Source organism: Cyprinus carpio, chromosome B17 (genome assembly GCF_018340385.1).
Source record: "Cyprinus carpio isolate SPL01 chromosome B17, ASM1834038v1, whole genome shotgun sequence".
Classification (NCBI taxonomy): Eukaryota; Metazoa; Chordata; class Actinopteri; order Cypriniformes; family Cyprinidae; genus Cyprinus; species Cyprinus carpio.
The window spans coordinates 12,463,508-12,481,055 of record NC_056613.1 but is presented as its reverse complement, the minus strand read 5'-3'; the positions used below and the strand labels follow the sequence as shown (position 1 = coordinate 12,481,055).

Here is a 17,548-nt window from a genome sequence, read left to right as displayed (position 1 = left end):
AGCAAATGTAAATAAAACCAAAGTTTTATCATTCAAGTGGTTAGTGAACAAAATATGCACGTGAGAAGCAGTAAATAATCCAATAAACAGATTTATTGTATCTTTGGTGGTTATTAGATTTGGCTTATTCTTGTTTAGACAGCATATAATGCACACAATAAAAAGAACACTGCATTGACTGCGTTGATAAAATTGGCTATAGCAACATCAAACAGACCACAGGCTGATTTATTAAAAGTATGTTGAAAATAATTTGGTTCATCACAACAGGGCAATACATTTATTTACACATGCTCAAACTGTGACAGGTTTGTTTGCTATTACCAGGAAACAGTAGATGAAGTATAATTAATTGGTATTTGTAAGCATTGAGCTCGCAGATGTGTTTGAGAATTTTCATTGCTTTGCACACGGCCTGTATTTCCTGAAAGAAAAACATTTAATTAAAGATTGAGCAGGCCTTTTCAAGCAAAATATAGAAGAAAGAATTGTAGAGGAAAGAGTTTTAGTTCACCTTTTTAATCTCATGAAGAATCACACCCTTGATCTCATGAATTGACTTCTTGCAAACCCAACACATAATGGCATTCATCTCAGAGTTCTGGGGATAGTTAAAATGTGAGAAATGCAAGGGAAACTTTTATAATTAACTTTTAATTTATTGCATTACGTTGTGCATCAGTTTACCTCTATGTTCAATTCATGACTCATTTTGAATTCTTGGGGAAGGTTCAACTTTTTTTTTTCCAGCATGCTCTTCCATTGTTCCTTGTTAATGCTGCTACACCCAACAAGAACTGAACCACAAAAACAGAAAACACTTGTGAACAGAATTTGATGAATATGATTCTAATAAATGAGTAAGTTTGAATTCAATTAGTTCTGCAAACTCACCTGAGCATGCGATAAGCAGTCCAAAATGAACAACATGTGACATTTCTTCAAATCCTTTACTTAAAGACACTTAGATAAAACACATCTGCTTTCTTCAAGAGTTCAGCTGAAGTGATATTTTCAGTTACTTCTCACACTCTATATCTCTCTTGTGTTTGTCTGTGCTCCTCTTCATCACAGTTATGAAGAATGCTGAAGATAATAAATTGTCTACGCAAGTGTTTTGGAGTGCTGATGTTCAAGGCACCAAAGCCACTGTGGACCAAAGTGTCAAAGTGTTTTAATAAGAGCTCCTGTCAGCATTTTCTACACTGACTGTCTCTTCAGTTCACCTAACCATCAGTAATATTGTACCTGAATACTTGAATTGATTAATTGATTTTTGATGTATTGAATTAAGGCTGGTTTAGATTAAGTCACTAAATTACACAGTGTAAATGGCTAAATAACCATCATTAGACTTTGCATTTCAGACATCAGTTATTTGCTTCCCTTTCTCTTAATGTAAGTGTATTTTAGATGTATTTAAAAACAGAATGAATCACCTGCTCATGCTGCTTTTGCATTCAAATATTTATTAACTCATGCTTCTGCCAAAACAAAGAAGTGAGGAATCTTATCTAAAGAGCTGGTACTTTGACTCCACATTTTTTGCTTAATGCATGATAGGTGAGGGGATAGTCTTGCATGGGAAAAATCCTTTGAAAACCTTTTTTTTTCTTGGCAAGCAATTTACATGGTGCCCTGAGAAATTGGCACAGCATAAACCGTTTATTTTCTGAGTGAGGAACAACAGAAAAAGGTGGTTTTAATAAAGTAAACTTAAATAGTATAACTACATTATAAATGTTACATTCTGATAAAATGCAATCCTGGTTTAACATCCCACTAAAACTCAACATTTTTGACAATATCAAGTGAATATGTGCCAAACAAGTGCTAAAACATTTATATTATCTTACCAAAGAGAAATTATGAATAGTCCAAAAATACAAGCTAGATACATTGTAATTCCTTTTTTGTATTTATTTATTTCAAAGTGACAGTACACTTTAAACTTTTTTGTCTTTGGTTTTGCTGATGTGAGCACAGACAAAGCTGTTAAATGTAAGTGTGAAACAAAGTCAGTTAAACCCACATCTAACCCTGGACCAACACTCAACATGTTCTAATGATGTTACAAAAGTATTCAGATGCAGAACACTATTATTATATTAGCCTGTTTGCATTTTGAGTCAAATTTCTTGTAGTATAATGTTAAACCTAATTTGTCTGAAAACTGTAATCCTGTCTGTTTAGTGCTAAATTTCCAAGGTCAGAAACTTCAATAGTGTTCAAAATGTGTTTTAGAATAGTGTTCCCTAACAGTAAATTACAGTATATGATAATAATATAATTTTACTCAGTGGTGAACAATTCTTTTAAATAACTCAACATAAACTCCAGTGTTCAATGCCCAAAGTGGAACTGTGTGATTATAATTATATTATTTTGTTCAGTGGTGAACTATTCTTTTAAATAACTCAACAAAGAATTGCATAAAGTGCATAATTTTTTTATTTTTTTATGTACTGTAACCTCTTTATCAAACATTTGGCTACTATGGCATGAAATATTGGACATGCTCAAACATGATCTGTTTGGTATGAGAGACAACAACTTTTATGAACAAACAAAATGTCTTTTATTATTATCACAGAAAACAACCATAATGAGAAAATCACATTGATTTTATTTTTATTTGATGTAAAGTATTTGATTTTTAAAACTTAAATGTTACACATTAAACTGGCACCCATAAACCTCCAACACGATCTACAGTACAATAAACATCCATCTATTAAAACATTTTAAAGGCATTTCTGATTAACTGCATTTTTTGATCTTATAATTTCTGCGGTCACATAACCTCAGCACTCTGCAGGTGCCCATAATAGTACGTCCTGGAAAAAGCTGCCTCATTATTGCTTTTTTGTATCCGTTGGCTACAGAATAGCAGAGGGAACGTAAAAACCGTATCCATTTATTGCATGTTTCATTGATTTTCTGAAAAGCAGAAATAAAAACAGTAGACTCAACAGGGCATTCAAAGGGCTCATTTTAGGAAACATTAAGTCAATGAAAAAAAAATGTATATGCACACTCAAAATACACATGGCAATGGATTGAAATCAACTAACACATAAATATTTTTCTATTGTATTTTCTGCTTTGTTAATATAAAATGGGCTGGTAACAGTCAATGTAAATGTCTCCCTTCAACAGCCATTGTCACAGTTGTTACTAACATAACTTTATCTTTAAACATGTGCCCCTTGGACTGCCACCAGGGAAGAGCTTGTACAGTATGATGTCCCGATATCTCATTGCACGCTGAATGCAGATCTTTCGAAAAGCCTCTATGAATTTGTAACAGACATAGTTTATCTTCTGTAAAACAACAGGAAAAATGAACAGAATAAAACTTCAGGATTCAGAATTCAGAAATTAAGAAAACAGACTTAACATTTGTTCACCAATAACTATATTTCATCATGTTCTTTTCATTTTTATCATTATTTCTTACCTTTTAAAAAATCATTATGATATGTCTGTTTTATTAAACAATTGTCTTGAACATTGTCTTTCACAAATGTTATTAAAATGATGCCCTTTCGTGACGCAAGCTGTTGATAGAATACCTTCACACTGATGTTACTACTTCTCACTGTTATCTTATAACACTCATTTGCTGTAATGCTTAAAGTGGCTAAACACAAACTTTACATCAGATTAAGATTGAGCTTTTTCTCAATTATTGTAAAGTAAGGTTTGTATTGTTGTGAATCATTATTCTGACTCATCATTATAACTGTGTAAATGTCATGATGATCCTGCTTTATATTATAATAAACTGTCATTAGAGCCATTAGAAAGTAGTTAATAGTAGTTAGACAACTGAATGTTACCTGTGTCATCTTTTGAATGATCGCCGCCTTAGCCTGTTTTATAGCCTCTTGGCACACACAACAGAAGATGATGTTCGGCCGAACCTTCTGAATGTGTGGCATGGGGAATGAGGTCAATAAATCAGAAAAATTATATTTAGTGATTTGAATGACATCTTGTGAGGCTTATGCTAAATGGCCATATTAATGAATGAGTAAAATGGCACAGTGCTGTACATACCGGTAGGTCATTTCCATAGCCGTCCATCAAGCTATTTAAGCTTTCAGAATGTGAAGGCATCTCTGGATCCCACCAAACAGAAAGAGCTTCATTTTCACTCTTTGCTAGGGCTTTTCAAGAAACAAACATTTTAATTCACATAAACTGAATGATGATCAAGTTCTCATGACGACACATCATATAAATCAAAGACTTTACACAGACCTAATATTGTTAGGAACATTGCATTTGTATCTTACCTGAGCAAGAGATCAGAAAAAGAAAATATATTGGTAACATGGTTTCAGATACTTTTAAAATCATGAGGTACTGATTCTTTGTCACTTTCCTATTTGTTTTCTTTAGCTCACCAGCCTCTCTCTCCCTCTCCCTCTCTCTCTGTCTCTCTCAGTCTCTCTCTCTATCCCCTTCTCTAAGAAAAGCCACAAAAACCACCTGACCAGTGTCAAAGAGCTAAGTAAAACAGTGTGACACTGTTGTAACTGAGTACATGTCTTATGAAATTCATGAAATCATGCCTTTTAAGTCACTATAATGTAATTAGGATGAGAATTCTTGCATGTGTGACTGTTTAGGCCTATATCATAAAGATAATACAAGAAAACTTGCACTTAAAATATGCACTTTTTTTGATGACTGAAAATTTTGCTGTTCTTTTCACCTGGAAAGTTAAACTGCTTACTCGTGTCCTGTAAGGTGCTGACAAAAAAGTTAAGCAATCCCACAACACCACAGTGCTAAACGGCTGCATTTTTTGTTGCTCTGTTAGACAGGCAATTGTTTTTCTTTTAAGTCAAGTCAAGTCACCTTTATTTATATAGCATTTTATACAAAACAGATTGTGTCAAAGCAACTGAACAACATTAATTAGGAAAACAGTGTGCAAAATGACAGTTAAAGGCAGTTCATCATTGAATTCAGTGATGTCATCATGCAGCTCAATTCAGTGTAAATAGTATCTGTGCAATCATTTGCAATCAAGTCAACGATATCGCTGTAAATGAAGTGTCCCAAACTAAGCAAGCTAGAGGCGACAGCGGCAAGGAACCAAAACTCGGTGACAGAATGGAGAAAAAACCTTGGGAGAAACCAGGCTCAGTCGGGGGGCCAGTTCTCCTCTGACCAGACGAAACCAGCAGTTCAATTCCAGGCTGCAGCAAAGTCAGATTGTGCAGAAAAATCATCTGTTTCCTATGGTCTTGTCCCGGTGGTCGTCTGAGACAAGGTCTTTAGAGGGTATCTGGGGCTCATCTAGTTGTCCTGGTCTCCACTGTCTTTCAGGGCTGTAGAAGTCCCTTCTAGGTGCTGATCTACCATCTGGGCTGGATACGTACTGGATCCGGGTGACTGACCATCTGATCTGGATGGACCATACGTACTGGATCTGGTGGCTACGGTGACCTCGGAATAAGAGAGAAACAGACTAATATTAGCGTAGATGCCATCCTTCTAACAATGTAGCAAGTACATCGGGTTTTATGGGAAGTGTTCCTGGTTCCAGTTTACAGCCTAAAAATCCTTTAACGGATTTGGATATTAGAAGCGTATTAGTGTGTTATGTGTAAGCCAGGTTAAAGAGATAGGTCTTTAATCTAGATTTAAACTGTCTGCCTCCCAATCAATGTTAGGTAGGTTATTCCAGAGTTTAAGCGCTAAATAGGAAAAGGATCTGCCGCCCGCAGTTGACTTTGATATTCTAGGTATTATCAAATTGCCAGAGTTTTGAGAACACAGCGGACGTGGAGGACTATAATGTAACAAGAGCTTGTTCAAATACTGAGGTGCTAAACCGTTCAGGGCTTTATAAGTAATAAGCAAGATTTTAAAATCTATAGGATGTTTAATAGGTAGCCAGTGCAGTGTTGACAGAACCGGGCTAATATGGTCATACTTCCTGGCTCTAGTAAGAACTCTAGCTGCTGCATTTTTAACCAGCTTGGAGTTTGTTTATTAAGCGTGCAGAACAACCACCCAATAAAGCATTACAATAATCTAACCTTGAGGTTATAAACGCATGGATTAACATTTCTGCATTTGGACTTTGTTTATTTAGTGTTTTGGATATATTTATGAGATGGAAAAATGCAGTTTTACAAATGCTAGAAACGTGGCTTTCTAAGGAAAGATTGCTATCAAATAGCACACCTAGGTTCCTAACTGATGACGAAGAATTGACAGAGCAGCCATCAAGTCTTAGACAGCATTCTAGGTTATTACATGCAGAGTTTTTAGGTCCTATAATTAACACCTCTGTTTTTTCAGAACTTAGTAGTAAGAAATTACTCGTCAGCCAGTATTTTTATATCGACTATGCATTCTGTTAGTTTTTCAAATTGGTATGTTTCGCCGGGCCGCAAAGAAATATAAAGCTGAGTATCATCAGCATAACAGTGAAAGCTAACACCATGCTTCCTGATGATATCTCCCAAGGGTAACATGTAAAGCATGAAGAGTAACGGCCCTAGTACTGAGCCTTGAGGTACTCTATACTGCACTTGTGATCGATATGATATCTCTTCATTCACTGCTACAAATTGATGGCGGTCATATAGGTACGATTTAAACCATGCTAATGCACTTCCATTAATACCAACAAAGTTTTCTAGTCTATGCGAAAGAATGTTGTAGTCAATAGTGTCGAAAGCAGCGCTAAGATCCAATAGCACTAATAGAGAGAAATCCTCACAGATAACATTTTTTTCGAAGAAGGAATATAACTGTGAGAATACTACCTTTTCTAGTATCTTGGACAGAAAAGGGAGTTTCGAGATAGGTCTGTAATTAACTAGTTCTTTGGGGTCAAGTTGTGTTTTTTTGATGAGAGGCTTAATAACAGCAAGTTTTAAGTTTTTGGGGACATATCCTAATGACAATGAGGAATTAATAATAGTCAGAAGAGGATCTATGACTTCTGGAAGCACCTCTTTTAGGAGTTTAGATGGAATAGGGTCTAACATACGTGTTGCTGGTTTAGATGATTTAACGAGTTTATACAATTCTTCCTCTACTATAGTAGAGAATGAGTGGAACTGTTCCTCAGGGGATCTATAGTGCACTGTCTGATGCGATACTGTAGCTGACGGCTGCATAGTTACAATTTTATCTCTAATAGTATCAATCTTAGAAGTAAAGTAGTTCATAAAGTCATTACTGCTGATTAATTTTAGAATTACTGTATTTACTGTTTTTCTTTTAGCAAGCAATTAGCAAAAGAAAAATGCAGCAGAAGCAATGAATCCAATGGACAAAACAATAGAAGAAGTGCATCCACTGCAGTAACATATAAAACATTAATCTTTTTACATTTTAAATTCTAAAAGTTCTATCAATCATTAAGTGTTACACTACAGCTACAAAGAGCTGCTAACTTAACTTCTGTAACATTTCTTCTAGTGGAAAGTTGCGATAAGCGATAAGCTCAATGAGAATAGATCATTTTCCCTTTGGTGTGCAGTTGAGGTGGAAGTGACTAATGATTTATCATGTAGTTCCTAAACATTTGGTGACTTAGGATGAATGTTAAGGTTTCTTTCTAGAATTTGTTAATCTTTTATAATAATTTTAAAAGACTGGAATTCTGCGTATTTTTCAACATATTTCCTGAAATTTACATGTAGTGAACTGGTAGTGAAACGTAACGTTAACATATAGAGACAGAATACCAACCAAAAAATTCAGTGAAATAAGTATTTGATCCCCAAGTAAAACATGACTTAGTACTTGGTGCAGAAACCCTTGTTGGCAAGCACACAGGTAAGACATATTTTTTTAGTTGGTCACCAGGTTTGCACACATCTCAGGAGGGATTTTGGTCCACTCCTCTTTAAAGGTTTCTTGGCTGTCATTTGGCAACTCGAAGTTTCAGCTCCCTCCACAGATTTTCTATAGGATTGAGGTCTGGAGACTGGCTGGGCCACTCCATGACTTTAATTGTGCTTCTTCTTGAGCCACTCCTTTGTTGCCTTGGTGGTATATTTCGGGTCATTGTCATGCTGGAAGACCCATCCATGACCCATCTTCAGTGTTCTGGCTGAGGGAAGGAGGTTCTCGTCCAAGTACATGGCCCCGTCTATTTGCCCCTTAATGTGGTGAAGTCGTCCTGTACCCGTAGCAGAAAAACAGCCCTAAAGTATAATGTTTCCACCTCGGTTCTTGACTGTAGGGATGGTGTTCTTGGGGTCATAGTCAGCATTTATCCAAACACGGCGAGTCGAGTTAATGCCAAAGAGCTCAATTTTGGTCTCATCTGACCACAGCACTTTCTACCAAGAACAACAAGTTCCTCCTGTGTAGTTCTAGACTGATCCCTCACATTTTTCATGATCATTCTTACCCTATGAGGCAAGAGCTTGCACAGAGCTCCAGACCAAGGCTGATTGATGGTTGTTTTGTATGTCTTCCATTTCTGAATAATCGCACCAACAGTTGTCTCCTTTTCACTTGCTGATGGTCTTGAAGCCCATTCCAGCCTTGTGCAGATCTACAATCTTGACTGCATCCGAAAACTGAAAAATGCTGCTTTCAGAGGATGCATTCCAAGGTAGGAAGCCATCAAGGGATGTCCGAATTCAATGTTATCTTCAGTTCCTGTCTCCTGAGATGCCTTCATCTGGACGATTTTTGAAGGCAGCAAAGATGTATCCTTTGCTGCCTTTGATATCCCACAAACCTGTGCATTCCATTCTGTGACAGCTCATTCCAGCCTTGTGCAGATCTACAATCTTGGCTGCATCCGAAAACTGAAAAATGCTGCCTTCGGAGGACGCATTCCAAGGCACGTCCGAATTCAATGTTGGCTTCAGTTCCTGTCTCCTGAGATGCCTTCATCTGGCCGATTTTTGAAGGCAGCATAGATGTATCTTTCGTTGCCTTTGATATCCCACAAACCTGTGCATTCCATTCTGTGACAGTTAAGCTAACAATTATTTTGACCAATTATTTATATATTTTGCTGTAGATCATTTAACTGTTACTCTGCCTCAGAAGCATGTCCGAAATCAGTTTCATGAGGTGACTTCGTGCAAAAAAATAACGTTTTCGGTTGCATCGCTTGTCTCTGACATCCTTTGACAGCTCTTAGGTCTTGCCCATGGTGGTGGGAGAGGTTAGAATGGAAGATACAGATTGTGTGGACAGGCATCTTATACACCTAACAAGCTGACAATAGGAGTAACTTCTTAAAGTGACAGGACTAATCTGGGTTCCACATGTGCACATAACCAATCTGTGGGAGTCAGAATTCTTGCTGGTTGGTAGGGGATCAAATACTTATTTCACTCACTGAAATGCAAATCAATCTCTAGCCTTTATATAATGTGTTTTTGTTTTTTCTAGATTTTCTGGTTGGTATTCTGACTCTATCCTTTAAAATAATCCTACAATAAAAATTACAGACCCTTCATTTCTTTGTAAGTGGGCAAACTTACAAAATCAGTAGGGGATCAAATCAATATTTTCTCCACTGTATTTAATGATTGTGTTCACTGTATCAGTTACATATGCTAAAACACTCTATTTTAACACACACACACGCAAAGTTATAACAATAAAAACAACTGGTTTGATATTTGCTCCCAAAATCACCTGTAGAGGACACTCTTAGTTACCCCAAGAAAACTGAAAACAAACTCACTAGAACTGATTATTATTGAGCTTTAATTTTATTGTCATGTGTAACAAATTATAACATAAATGACAATGCAATTCTATATACTTGAAGCATTCACATTACTGTATAGTTTGCATGTCCATCTTTTTGCACAGTTTTAATTTGATACAGATGGTCCCTGCTTTGTCTCCAGAGATCAGACTATTGACCACTTTATTTTTATATTTCTGCAAAAAACTTTGACAACCACTTATTCTTATTTTTTTACAGATTCTATCAAGCTTCTGATTAATCTCCTCCTGTGAAAAGATGAGAACAAATCAAGAACAAGGGAAAACATTTAACTTATAGTATGCTCAACATGTGTACAAATATGTTTTACAAACCTTAGAAGCTGTTTTTCCAATAAATGCTATCACTTTTCTAAGGATGGTCTTACAAACATTACAAATTATGATCTGAGGGAGAGATAAAGGGAGAAAGTAGAATATTGATCATGAAAAGAAATTTGTATTTTGCATTTTTCCTCTGAGTAAGTGAAAACACTTTATTTAACCTGTTTGTTCTCCGTTGCTTTGTCATGATAACTGAACTCCATCTCCCTCACAGGATTCGGATGGTCAAAGTGCTGAGACATTCCCATCTGAACATTTGAAATGCCTGAACATCAGAATATGTTAAAAGTTTGGTACATAAAGGGAAGAATGACAATTACAGGAACACTAGATGAATTTTATAGGAATTGGTGTGTTAACAGTTCAGTTTATTTGCATATGCCATAAACATTCATCATGTTGTATAATACAATGTACATTGTTTGTCATCATTTTCTAAATATGAAAAGTTTATGTAAACTAATATTAAATAAGAATGAAATAACAACAACAATTAAAAGAACTGTGGGTAAATATTGCAAAAAAATGCAAAAAAAAAATCTCCTTTAGCAGTTACTCAAGTGAAAAGTTCATTAAAAACTTGATTCTAAAGTTTACCCTCATTAATTCTAATTTTAAAAAAATATCTGACTAGTATGGTTGAGATCAAGTTTTTTTTTTACATTTGTAATTCTGGGGGCGTATTACAGAAAGTTTCTTATCTTAGGTCTTAACTTAAGATGTGATAGGTTAAATTAGGATATTTCAGAAATTCGTATTACAGAAGCAAATCTTAACTTTATTTGGGATTCTTATCCTATCTCACAAAACTGTGTCTTATCTCTAATTAGGAAATCTTAAATTTCATTATCAAGCTGGACAATCCACTCTCAGGTCTGTTACCAAGCAACCAACACTGTGCTGGCTGCTGATGAGGTAAACAAAATAATAGAAGCTACTTCACTTTGAAAATCGCCTTTTGCAAAAAAAAAACCTGTAAGGCATTAGTCACTTGTACTTTTACCCGTAATGCTCCATGACACTTTGTTGGTCTGTGTAATGCTGGTTGCAGTTCCTGTGCTAACTGTAATATTATGTTGTGTGGCAGTCTGTAATTACTTATAAGTGTTTTGTCATCAAAATGTAACACATCTTCAATGTCCTCCAAGAGACTTTCTACCATTAAACATCTCCGCTCTTCATTTTCAATTATTAATAAATGTAATACCATTGTTGGACAGCACAATAGTAAGCAGTTATTCTGTTAGCTTTCAAATAATTTTGAAGTTAGGACAGCTGTGGGGTTGTCCTAAAGTTAAGACAGTTTTTAGGATTTTTTGTCAAGTCAGGAGGTTTCTGTAATACCCCCTTCCTTGTTAAGATCAGATAATACACTTTTAGCTTTTGCTTTTGTCCTAAATTTGTCCTAACTGAAATTACCATGGTTACCAAACAGATAAGATAAGATTTTAAAGTTAGGATCTTTCTGTAATATGCCTGGGTTTTAATTTGGTACTAGGTAAGTGTTAATTTTACACTCTGAATACAATATCGAATCTTATCTGAACAAAACAGAAGGGTCGCCAGAAGAAATTTTTTTTTTTTTTTTTACCCCTGTGCTTGCCAACTGTGCAAGTTCCACCTTCATGCTGTTCTTTCTTGACACTGGAATATACATTCTCCAGGGCATCTTTGGTCCAATTGTCTACAAACCAAGAAGAAAAAATGGATGGTGACAGAGATTGAAACATGATTAAAATCCCCGAAGGCAGTATTTGGGGTTTCTATGGAGAGAATCCACTAATATAAAAGTATTTTTGCTTTGTTTATGTGCAGATTACATATTATTCATGCTTTGAGGAGAATATTAACATACATAAACTAATGTTTCCTAGTGTTTAGGAGCCACATGGGTTTGCATATAACATCTCGCCTTTGAAAGCATAGACAAAATATGGTAACAACAAGTGAGTCTGTTCAATAGATACAGAACTAAATGACTTTAAATCATGCATGCATACTAATTTAATTTAATTAGCAATAGAATGTGGAATAGTGAGAATAAAGACTTACAGATTAGTCATATTTGTCACTCATAATATTTGATTAAGAGAGTTTAACAACTGCCATGCCATTTGAATGTTTATTTGATAACTGAATTAAGTGAATTATATGTATGTGATATGAAAAGAGGATGTTTGTAAATAACGATTATAGTAGTAAGTTTTAAAAAGCAAATACTATTTCAGTATTTCTACTTAAAAATGTCATGTTTAAATCAGTGTGTTACTTGTTTCCATCCTACATCATCTGCTGGAACAAAGTTAGCGGATGCTAGAGATTATGGTTTATAAAGTTTTAAATATGGATATTTTTCTTACACAAATGCATCAATTCACTTTAGAAGGCCTTTATTAACCCCTCAGAGTCTTGTGGAGAACTTTTTATGATGGATGAATGCACTTTATTTTGCTTACAAATCCTGACCACTATTCATTGCCATTATAAAGCTTGAAAGATTCAGGATTTTTATATATGTACTCAAATTTATATTATGTATTTGTCTGAAAGAAGAAAGTCATATACACCTAGGATGGCTTGAGGGTGAGTAGCCTAAATCATGGGGTAATTTTCATTTTTGGGTGAACTATCCCTAAGTGTAATATTGAAAAATACATTACAATTAAATTTATAATCAAGATTTTCACATTTGCTCTAGTGTGTTTTAAGAATATTAAAACAATTATTTAAAAGTTACTTTAAAACTTTTAATTTAAATTTTTAATATTTACAAAGTGCACTTTTTAAATATAGCCTACACAAAGAAACGGTCTTTAAGTGGTCTTTTTAAAAAATATCTAAATTACTTAAATAATAAATAATACTTTTAAGATATGAAATACACTACAATTGCACATTTGAAAAAAATAAAATAAAAATAAGCTCACTTTTTCCTAAGTGTTAAAACATGCTTTTATGTGAAATAAGCTGACAGCACTTTTATGATTAGCAGTCGGAACCTCCTCTCTATAACTTCCCTTATTTACCATATAAATATAGTATTCAGGCCTAACAGCAGGCAGTTGTCTATTGATTATTGAAGACTGTGACACAGAGATGACAAAATTACTTATTTTTCTTCTGGCGACCCTTCTGTTCTGTTCAGGTGAGATTCGCTCTTGTATTCAGAGTGTAAAATTAACACTTACCTAGTAACAAATTAAAACCCAGGCGTATTGCAGAAAGATCCTAACTTTAAAATCTTATCTTATCTGTTTGGTAACCATGGTAATTTCAGTTAGGACAAATTTAGGACAAAAGCTATTACAGAACAGCATTTCCTAAGTGTATTATCTGATCTGAACTAACTTACACATAGGAAGGGGGTATTACAGAAACCTCCTAACTTGACAAAAAAATCCTAAAAACTGTCTTAACTTTAGGACAACCCCACAGCTGTCCTAACTTCAAAATTATTTGAAAGCTAACAGAATAACTGCTTACTATTGTGCTGTCCAACAATGGTATTACATTTATTAATAATTGAAAATGAAGAGCGGAGATGTTTAATGGTAGAAAGTCTCTTGGAGGACCCTGAAGATGTGTTACATTTTGATGACAAAACATAATATTACGGTTAGCACAGGAACTGCAACCAGCATTACACAGACCAACAAAGTGTCAAGGTACAAGTGACTAATAACGCCTTGCGGGTTTTTTTTGTAAAAGGCGATTTTCAAAGTGAAGTAGCTTCTGTGTTGTTTCATTGTTGGTTGCTTGGTAACAGACCTGAGAGTGGATTGTCGAGCTTGATAATGCAATTTAAGATTTCCTAATTAGAGATAAGACACAGTTTTGTGAGATAGGATAAGAATCCCAAATCAAGTTAAGATTTGCTTCTGTAATACAAATTTCTGAATAATATTGAGTTATGTGATAAGATTTTAAGTTAAGGTTTAGGATAAGAAACTTTCTGTAATACGCCCCCAGAATTACAAATGTTAAAAAAAATATATCTCAACCATACTAGTCAGATATTTTTTAAAATTAGAATTAATGAGGGTAAACTTTAGAATCAAGTTTTTTATGAACTTTTAGTAACTTTAAATGTTGTTGTTATTTCATTCTTATTTAATATTAGTTTACATAAACTTTTCATATTTAGACAACAATTACAAACAATGTACACTGTATTATACAACATGATGATTTCTTATGGCATATGCAAATAAACTGCATTGTTGCCATGCCAATTCCTATAAAATTCATCTAGTGTTCCTGTAATTGTCATTCTTCCATTTATGTACCAAACTTTTAACATATTCTGATGTTCAGGCATTTCAAATGTTCAGATGGGAATGTCTCAGCACTTTGACCATCCGAATCCTGTGAGGGAGATGGAGTTCAGTTATCATGACAAAGCAATGGAGAACAAACAGGTTAAATAAAGTGTTTTCACTTACTCAGAGGAAAAATGCAAAATACAAATTTCTTTCCATGATCAAGATTCTACTTTCTCCCTTTATCTCTCCCTCAGATGATAATTTGTGGTGTTTGTAAGACCATCCTTAGAAAAGTGATAACATTTATTGGAAAAACAGCTTCTAAGGTTTGTAAAACATATTTGTACACATGTTAAGCATACTATAAGTTAAATGTTTTCCCTTGTTCTTGATTTGTTCTCATCTTTTCACAGGAGGAGATTAATCAGAAGCTTGATAGAATCTGTCAAAAAATAAGAATAAGTGGTTGTCAAAGTTTTTTGCAGAAATATAAAAATAAAGTGGTCAATAGTCTGCTCTCTGGAGACAAAGCAGGGACCATCTGTATCAAATTAAAACTGTGCAAAAAGATGGACATGCAAACTATACAGTAATGTGAATGCTTCAAGTATAGAATTGCATTGTCATTTATGTTATAATTTGTTACACATGACAATAAAATTAAAGCTCAATAATAATCAGTTCTAGTGAGTTTGTTTTCAGTTTTCTTGGGGTAACTAAGAGTGTCCTCTACAGGTGATTTTGGGAGCAAATATCAAACCAGTTGTTTTTATTGTTATAACTTTGCGTGTGTGTGTGTTAAAATAGAGTGTTTTAGCATATGTAACTGATACAGTGAACACAATCATTAAATACAGCGGGGAAAATATTTATTTGATCCCCTACTGATTTTGTAAGTTTGCCCACTTACAAAGAAATGAAGGGTCTGTAATTTTTATTGTAGGATTATTTTAAAGGATAGAGACAGAATACCAACCAAAAAAATCTAGAAAAAACAAAAACACATTATAAAAAGGTTAGAGATTGATTTGCATTTCAGTGAGTGAAATAAGTATTTGATCCCCTACCAACCAGCAAGAATTCTGACTCCCACAGATTGGTTATGTGCACATGTGGAACCCAGATTAGTCCTGTCACTTTAAGAAGTTACTCCTAATGTCAGTTCGTTAGGCGTGTAAGACACCTGTCCACACAATCTGTATTTTCCATTCTAACCTCTCCCACCTCCATGGGCAAGACCTTAGAGCTGTCAAAGTATGTCAGAGACAAGCGCTGCATCCGAAAACTTAGGCAGCTGACTTGGTGCCTCGCTGCTGTACGAGGCAACGACTTTGCAGGCAGCGCTTTTGCATGAAGTCACCTCATGAAACTGATTTCGGACAGGCCTCTGAGGTAGAGTAACGTTTAATGATCTACAGCAAAATATATAAATAATTGATCAAAATAATTGTTAGCTTAACTGTCACAGAATGGAATGCACAGGTTTGTGAGATATCAAAGGCAGCGAAGGATACATCTATGCTGCCTTCAAAAATCGGCCAGATGAAGGCATCTCAGGAGACAGGAACTGAAGCCAACATTGAATTCGGACGTGCCTTGAAATGCGTAGAACTACACAGGAGGAACTTGTTAATGATTTTAAGGCAGTTGGGACCACAGTCACCAAGCAAAACATTGGTAACACACTACGCCACAATGGACTGAAATCCTGCAGCTCCCGCAAGGCCCCCCTGCTCAAGAAGGCACATGTACAGGCCCGTTTAAAGTTTGCCAGAGAATATCTAAATGATTCAGAGAAGGCTTGGGAGAAAGTGCTGTGGTCAGATGAGACCAAAATTGAGCTCTTTGGCATTAACTTGACTCGCCGTGTTTGGAGTGAGAGAAATGCTGACTATGATCCCAAGAACACCATCCCTACAGTCAAGCACGGAGTGACCCAGCCAGTCTCCAGACCTCAATCCTATAGAAAATCTGTGGAGGGAGCTGAAACTTTGAGTTGCCAAATGACAACCAAGAAACCTTTAAAGAGGAGTGGACCAAAATCCCTCCGGAGATGTGTGCAAACCTGATGACCAACTACAAAAAAATGTCTTACCTCTGTGCTTGCCAACAAAGTTCTTGCCAACAGTGCATGTAAGCCTGGCAATGTTTTGAACAGCACCGGCGATCCCACGGAGACGTTCTACCAGTCTGTAATGAGCACTGTGTGTTAGCTGGATGAACAACAACAGCTCAGACCTTTCCAGGCATCTGCTCAAACTAATTAAGGAGGCCAACTCTATTACCAGATACACATCAGACTCGATGGCAGTGACAGAACAGGACGATGGCAAAACTGGAGTCAGTGATGAACAATGTCTCCACTCAGCTCATTTAGCCAATTCCACCTGCAGCCGTCAGACAGTAGGCTACAGCGCCTCCTTTTGTACTGATTGGTGTAATGATGCTGAAATTATTTTATCGAACACAGATTCTGCTCTGGTAGCCTACTACCTTAGGCACTCCTATGTTAAACAAACATTATTTTGATCAATCACAGCATTCACTTTGGTAAAATTTACCTCAAAGGATTCCAGTATTAATATTATTGTAAAATTGTTGTGTTTGTCTCATTGCTTGGCCAATTATTTTGTGCTTTGTATAGCAATGTAACAATTTGTTCTTAGCGGTAGCTTTAAGATAATATAATTATATAGGTATTTTAAATCAATGTTTCATATCTGTTTGTCTATTAAAGGGGTCATATGGTGCGATTTCAGTTTTTCCTTTCTCTTTGGATTGTTACAAGCTCTTGGTGCATAAAGAAGATCTGTAAAGTTGCAAAGACTAAAGTCTCAAACCCAAAGAGATATTCTTTATAAAAGTTAAGACTTGTCCACACCCCCCTGAAACGGCTCGTTCTAACACGCCCCCACATATCTATGTCAGTATGTGGGAAGATTTGCATAATGCCACCCAGATGTTCATGCAAAGAAAGAAGGAATACCTTTTATTCTCTTTGTAGTATTGTTGTTGCCACTGCCGCCATGTTGTATAGACGCTGTGTGTTTCACTGTGAAAGTGAAACTACTTTGCTTGGCCTTCCAAAAGAGGACGATATCCGCTTCATCATGCCTGGAGCTGATCCGCGCTGGTTGCTGAGGAAATACATCAACTTTACACTGTGTTTCGCCGGATCAGCTTTCACCGTGGACGAAGTGGAGTCCAGCCCGGGGTCATCT

General features: G+C 35.6%; 1 protein-coding gene across 1 annotated transcript; it reads left to right on the top strand.

Annotated features, from left to right (window-relative positions):
• Positions 1-13,103: 13,103 nt before the first annotated feature.
• On the top strand, positions 13,104-15,007 carry LOC109101087 (antimicrobial peptide NK-lysin). The gene is made up of 4 exons (XM_019114515.2): positions 13,104-13,210; positions 14,380-14,483; positions 14,582-14,653; positions 14,741-15,007. The coding sequence occupies exons 1-4, from the start codon at positions 13,162-13,164 to the stop codon at positions 14,918-14,920; spliced, it is 405 nt and encodes a 134-aa protein (XP_018970060.2). The 5' UTR covers positions 13,104-13,161; the 3' UTR covers positions 14,921-15,007.
• Positions 15,008-17,548: the final 2,541 nt, after the last annotated feature.